Below are 7,444 nucleotides of genomic sequence, written 5' to 3'. Positions count from 1 at the left end.
TGGTTCTCGAGTTATGTCAAAAAAAGACCACCAAAGGTGACAATTTCCCCTATATGATAGTTATATATATATCTCGATTCCCAGACGTGACCCACCAGCGAAAGGCCGGGACACGTATAACTTCTTTTTTACCGATATAACTTTCCCCGGTAGTTTGAACCCTTCCCGATCACTGACTCGGCAAAAAATATTTTTTTTCTTCATACACTTATTTTTACCGGCAAAACTATTGATTATATATAAAAACGTTATATGAACAGATTAAAGGAATTGTAATTTTTAATTTTTTTTAATTTATTTGAGCAAAATCGGACTAGTGGTTCTCGAGTTATGTCAAAAAAAGACCACCAAAGGTGACAATTTCCCCTATATGATAGTTATATATATACTATAACTTGTTTTTGACCGATATAACATTTCCCGTTGGTTTCATCCCATCCCGATTTTGACTGTCGCATAGTGTAATTTAATTTGAACTATTTTAATAATCAGTGCCATCGGATCCACACTGTTCCTTCGATTTTCAAACATTATTTGCCAAATTAAAGGGCTTGGGCTACAGATGTAAAATAAGGTTTTACCTTTTCGAAAAGAGCTGCCATCTTTCAAAAAATTTAATTAAAATTATTTAAGAAGTCAAATCTATTATTACAATATGGGTATCAATCGAAATGGGCTTGAAAGGGCCTTATTTCTTGACTAAGTGTAGGAGGGTTGCCACCTGTTTAAAAAACTGAGTTCATCTTAACTTAAGCCAATTGGGTAATTGAAATATGATCACAATTTAAGCAGGTTTTACTTTGAAAAAAAAAAATAATATGGGTTACAAACAAAGAAATGTTAAGAAATCTTTAGCTTGAACATTTAGAACAATGATGGGCAAAACGCTACTCGCGAGTAGCGTCTGCGTCGCAGCGCTTATAACGGGTGATTTTTTAAGAGCTTGATAACTTTTTTTTAAAAAAAAACGCATAAAATTTGCAAAATCTCATCGGTTCTTTATTTGAAACGTTAGATTGGTCCATGACATTTACTTTTTGAAGATAATTTCTTTTAAATGTTGACCGCGGCTGCGTCTTAGGTGGTCCATTCGGAAAGTCCAATTTTGGGCAACTTTTTCGAGCATTTCGGCCGGAATAGCCCGAATTTCTTCGGAAATGTTGTCTTCCAAAGCTGGAATAGTTGCTGGCTTATTTCTGTAGACTTTAGACTTGACGTAGCCCCACAAAAAATAGTCTAAAGGCGTCAAATCGCATGATCTTGGTGGCCAACTTACCGGTCCATTTCTTGAGATGAATTGTTCTCCGAAGTTTTCCCTCAAAATGGCCATAGAATCGCGAGCTGTGTGGCATGTAGCGCCATCTTGTTGAAACCACATGTCAACCAAGTTCAGTTCTTCCATTTTTGGCAACAAAAAGTTTGTTAGCATCGAACGATAGCGATCGCCATTCACCGTAACGTTGCGTCCAACAGCATCTTTGAAAAAATACGGTCCAATGATTCCACCAGCGTACAAACCACACCAAACAGTGCATTTTTCTGGATGCATGGGCAGTTCTTGAACGGCTTCTGGTTGCTCTTCACTCCAAATGCGGCAATTTTGCTTATTTACGAAGCCATTCAACCAGAAATGAGCCTCATCGCTGAACAAAATTTGTCGATAAAAAAGCGGATTTTCTGCCAACTGATTTTGGTAATAAAATTCAATGATTTGCAAGCGTTGCTCGTTAGTAAGTCTATTCATGATGAAATGTCAAAGCATACTGAGCATCTTTCTCTTTGACACCATGTCTGAAATCCCACGTGATCTGTCAAATACTAATGCATGAAAATCCTAACCTCAAAAAAATCACCCGTTACGTATACAGAAACGACGCAGCGAATTTCCATCCAGTCTGCTTTCAGTTTTCATGAGAGTAACATCACGCTTCGCCGTTGAATATTTTTATTCGTAATTTCAGCGCGTTGTTGCCACCTATATATGTAACAATGCCCAAAATGGCTGCGTATGAGTGCCAATTACAATTTTCGGTTTTAAGAAAAGCCAATAATGCCCAATGCTTGTTATGTGGTAATACGACTACTTGGAATCGTTCTTTTAATATAAGGCGACATTATTTGTCATGGTAAAAAAGTCAAACTGCCGAACTGTGTAAACCAATTTAAAGTTTTTTGTAATGGGTTTTATGTATATATGTATGTACGATACGGCAATTTAATATATTTAGTATACTTTATTGAATACTGAGTTTTTTACAAAGTTTAGAAATTTTAAATTCGTGAATTTTGTTGTTGAATTAACTATCAATTTTTAAAACATTAGTTTAATGAAATTAAATTAAAAAACTTTTCATGCACGTACATATGTACTTATAAAAATTAATTTCATAATTCATTATTTGAAATTATTTCTTCATTATTTGTTTATTATATTTTATTATTTTCGTTTCATGTTCATAATACAAATTAAATATAAATTTAAAAGAGCGTTTTCTAACACGCGCAAAAAACGACGCACTTTTGTACAATATAGAAAAGTGGCAACTGTTACTCAGCGCGATTCACGAATACCATGACAAAATGAGACTGTATTGGTGTGCCCATCTATGATTTAGAATATTGTTGCCAGCTGATTAAAGTGTTAAATTCAAATTTGTTGAAATGATGAATGAATTACTAAAGTATGGGAATCAATCCAAATGTGTTTAAAAATACTTTATTTGTCTCCTTATTTGAAGGGGGTTGCCACATGTTTCAAAAAATCATTTCAACTAAATTCATCAGGTAATTGAAGTATTTGTCACAATGTCAGATGAAGGAGATTAAAGAAATTTTACTTTTAAAATAATTTTGAATAGGGTTGCCACCTGTTGAAAGAGTCGAATTTATTTAACTTATATTTATGAAATAATAAAATATCAATGTCAAATGAATAAGTGTTACGAAATCTTTAGTTTGAACCTTTAAAATAGTTTTGAGGTGCTTGAAGAGTATTGCCACATGTTAAAAAAGTTACATTTAAATAATTTAAATGAATTATTAAAAAATGGCTATCAGTCGAAATGAATTTGAAAACATTTTTATTTCTGAACTATATTGAGGAGGGTTACCACATGTTTAGAAAATCAGATTCATATATAAGTTAAGGTAATTTAAATAATTATATGAATATGGGTGTCAGACGAAGGTTACGAAGTTGCCACCTCTTTTATAAGGTGGATTATTTAACTATGCATAAAGTTACATGAAATAGTAAAATGTGGGTGTAAAACGGATGAGTGGTAAGAATTAGACACTTAGAAAATTTAATATATACTAGTGTTCGCCCAGCGGTTGAAATTCAACCGCTAAAATTAAGGATAGTTTATGTTAGTTGAGTTGAGCTGAAATAACATTGGTTGGAATGGGTTAAGTGGAGGGGAGTTTAGCTTAGTACTTAGCATAATATAACATACCATAACATAAGATTAAATAACATAACATATGTAGCATAAGACACCACAGTATAACATCGCACATTCTTCAGTTGTATTTCCTTTTTATCCCTATCACTTTGTTCCTCTCTATATTCGTCTCTTTCGCTTTGAATGATTATGTTTATGTTTATCTTGACCTTCGTGTTCATGTTCATGTTCACGTTCATGTTCATGTTCAAGTTCATGTTCATTTTCATGTTCATCTTTATCTTCATCTTCATATTCACCTTCGTCTTCATCTTTATCTTTTCCTTTATCCTGATCTATATCTTCATTCTTTTCTTAATTTACGTATTCACCCCCACCATTGTTATTAGGTTAGGTAGTTCAATTTTCCTTCCTCTTGGTCTTTATATTTAGGTTTCTTTACTTTTATTCTAATCTTTGCCTTCATCCCTTTCTTCTTCTACATATTCAACTTTACCTTCTTCCTTGCATGAATCTTAATCTTCATAAATCTGATTCCTAAACTGCTGCTTAGCAGATTTCTTTAATTCAGTATAAATATTAAAGAATACATCTAGGAGGAATTTCCGCCCCAACCATGTACATGTACGGCACCGTTGAATCGATTTTTTCGCTTTATGTAAAACCAGTTTGAAATTTGAAAAATTGTCTGCACATCAGCATCAAAATACCTTTCTAATGATAGTTAGCCGTATAGTTTAGCCGTAAAAGGGGTGTAAAAAAAACACGATTGCCTATTTGTATATAAGATAAGATACCAAAAACCAAAAAAATATGGAAACATCATTATATTGCAATATATTCGGGGTCTTCATCAAAAGTGATATACTGAATTAATTATCATTTTATATCGTTTATCGGAAGTTTATCAATTTATATGAACGCCGCTATTATTTGATATTTCATTATATAAAATTAAAAATCTTGTTTATTTTGGTTCACTTTATGCCAAATAATGTTGTCATTGATGCCACATCAAGTGATATCATGTCATGTGGTGAAATTGGGTGTGGTGAGCTGCGGTGTGGTGGAATTGGGTGTGGGAGTTACGGTGATGAGAATTCAGGTGTGGTGGGCTTAAGAGGTGTGGTGAGTTTAGGTGTGGTGAATTCAGGTGTGGTGAATTTAGGTGTGGTTTATTTAGGTGTGGTGAGTTAAGGTGTGGTGAGAAAGTTGAGGTGTGGTGAGTTAAGGTGTGGTGGATTTAGGTGCGGGGGGCTAAGGTGTGGTGAGTTGAGGTGTGGTGAATTTAGGTGTGGGGAGTGAAGTAGTGGTGGATTTAGGTGTGGGGAGTTAAGGTGTGGTGAATTAATGTGTGGTGAGCTCAGGTGGAGTCAGTTTTTAAGCGGGGGTGAGAATAAGTTAAGTTAAGTGGTTATGATCTTTATCCTTATCTTCATATTCATCTTCATCTTCATTTTCATCTTCATTTTCACCTTCATCTTCATCTTCTTCCTCGTCTTGGTCTTCATCTTCTTCTTCATCTTTATCTTTTCCATTATCCGTATCTAAATATGTCCATTATTTTCTTCATTCACCCCCACCATTGTTATAAGGTAAGGTATTTGAATTTTCCTTCCTCTTTGTCTTTATATTTAGGTTTCTTTACTTTTCTTAAAATTTTTGTATTTATCCCTTTCTTCTTCTCCATACTCAACTTTACCTTCTTCCTATTTTGAGTCTAATCTCTTCATGTACATACATTGTACATACAAAACATCTTATTCCTAAATTGCTGCTTAGCACGTTTCTTTAATTCACTATCAATATTAAAGCATACATTTAGGGGGCATTTCCGCCACAACTATGTACATACATGTATGGCATTGGTATTGGTGTGACTTTTGAATTGATTTTTGCGATCTATTTTAAACTAATTTGAAATTTTAAAAATTGCCTGCACATCAGCATCAAAATACCTTTCTAATGATATATAATTGTTTATACCTTAGAAGTATAGTTTAGCCGTAAAAGGGGTGTAAAGGAAACATGATTGCCTATTTATATAATTGATTTGAAGAGGAGAAGGGTTGCCACTTAGTTGGGGAAATCGAGTTCAAGTTAATTCATGAGTCAATTGAAGTGGTATCACAATGCCAAATGAAAGACATTTAAGAAGATTTTAGTTTGAAAATTCTTTTGAAGACGGTTGCCACATGTTTATGTGTTCGAAAAAAATTTATAAACTTTCGTACCCAAAATTTTTCCAAAAACAAAAACAATAATTTTTATTTTTATTTTTTTTTTTTTAATATTTTTAACGTTTAAATTTGGTTTTGTGCAATTGGTTTTCGTTATTGCGGAGCTCTACAGTTTTGTTCAACCAGTTTTTATTATGTAATATTTATTAACTTATATTTATTAACTGACATTTATTAACTGGAACAGAACTTGCTACTTTTTCCGCACTTTCCACTAAAAAGTTTAATATAAACATATACAAATTCAAAGACCGAGCTCGACTGGTCTCTTGCTAATTTATAAGCTTTCCTTAAAAAAAAAATAAAATTCAATTTGGTTGAAAAAAATTAAGGCTGCAGTGAATTACGAACATTAAATTCCAGTTTTGTACGACTGTGCGATGCGAGTAACAAACTTATATGGTGGAGGTAACACTTTTCCGCCCTACTGAATATCTAATATATTTTTCGATTTCCAAGATGCTTTCGACCGCACGAAAAGGAATTGCATTTATGGCGCGATGCCGGAATTTAGTACGCCTGCAAACCGGCAGTACAAAACTATAAGATTCGTTAGAATTGGGAAGAACCTTGCAGAGCCGTTTTATATCATATGAGGTTTGAGGCAAGAGTATTCCCAATTGTGTAGTTTTCTTAATACAATCATTATATTCTAATGGCAGGGTTGAAAATTATAACCTCGAAAAAGTAGACCACCTCGTCTACTTGGAAACCGGCGTTGACATCAATTCCTATTTATATCTGCAACGAAGTATTTTGAAACCAGCGCTACTTTTGTACTTCATAAGTGTTATTATCAAGCCCGCCCTGACACAAGCGTAGACGATGACATCATTTGATAACGCGGTCCTAGGGGATTTTAAGAAACAAATTTTGACTGAGGTTTTTGGGTATTTACGAGTTTGTGGTAGGGCAAGTACGGGAAACAATGAAAGGAGAAACTAAATGAGCTTTACAACGCCATTAACGTAGTGTAGCTTATTAAGACTAAACGGCTATATCAGGCCATGCTGTACATGTTCTAGCCCTGGAAGTATTTGACGTGGTACCTGCAGGTGGTCTTAGAGTCAAAGTAAGGCCTCCTCTGCATTAGATAGACAAAGTCGAGAAACAGTTGGCTTCACTTAGTGTTTCTTATTGGCGTCAGTTAGCAAGAAGATGAAATGAATGGCGGTAAAAATCGTTCAAAGCGCTAAAGCGCCTAAGAACAAAAGGAAAAAGACAAATAAGTACTTCCGTTTGGGGTGCCAAACAATGGATATGGCTTTGACTTCAGTCCATTTTGTTACAAATATTCAAAAATTCTGGCTTCGTAACACATATTTCTTTATTTCCTGTGGAAATAAGTAAAACTTATTTTTGCTCAAAATTAGTTTCTAATTAAGTTTTGACTACAGTGATTTATAAATGTTAGTTTGTAAAAACTAGAGGGTGCCACGCATCAACACCATTGTCATAAGTGGCCTTCAAAAAGCAGGCTACAACTAACTTGACAACAGTTTATGGCTTATGACAGTCGCTTATAACTTATCATCAGTGATAAAATCAATTTATTATTATGCAAAAAATGATGGCACTTTGCATTCATGACGCACGTACACACATATATGCTGACCGTCATCGCATGCGTTGAGACCAGTGATCGGACTTGAAAAAAAATTTGTGTGGTAGAATCTGGAAAAAAATGTGGTAGATTTCAAAAAAATGTGGTAGATCTCAGGTTTTGGATCAAACTTTTTACAAAAATTAAAAATATTCTGCAAGGTTTCACCTAAATTGCAAACATTTTAATTGAATCTA

At 33.9% G+C, this 7,444-nt stretch overlaps 1 protein-coding gene across 1 annotated transcript in view; it reads left to right on the top strand.

Annotated features, from left to right (window-relative positions):
* Positions 1–1,998: 1,998 nt before the first annotated feature.
* LOC118743746 (probable GPI-anchored adhesin-like protein PGA55) overlaps positions 1,999–7,444 on the top strand; it is a 12,919-nt gene continuing 7,473 nt past the window's right edge. The window contains exon 1 of the mRNA XM_036476509.1: positions 1,999–2,006. Coding sequence (XP_036332402.1) covers positions 1,999–2,006 — 8 coding nt within the window. The remainder of the gene's footprint in view (positions 2,007–7,444) is intronic.

The sequence above is a fragment of the Rhagoletis pomonella genome, unplaced genomic scaffold (genome assembly GCF_013731165.1).
Source record: "Rhagoletis pomonella isolate Grant_MI unplaced genomic scaffold, Rhpom_1.0 Rhpom_scaffold_00007, whole genome shotgun sequence".
NCBI classification, from domain to species: domain Eukaryota; kingdom Metazoa; phylum Arthropoda; class Insecta; order Diptera; family Tephritidae; genus Rhagoletis; species Rhagoletis pomonella.
This window is presented reverse-complemented; position numbering and strand designations above follow the sequence as displayed.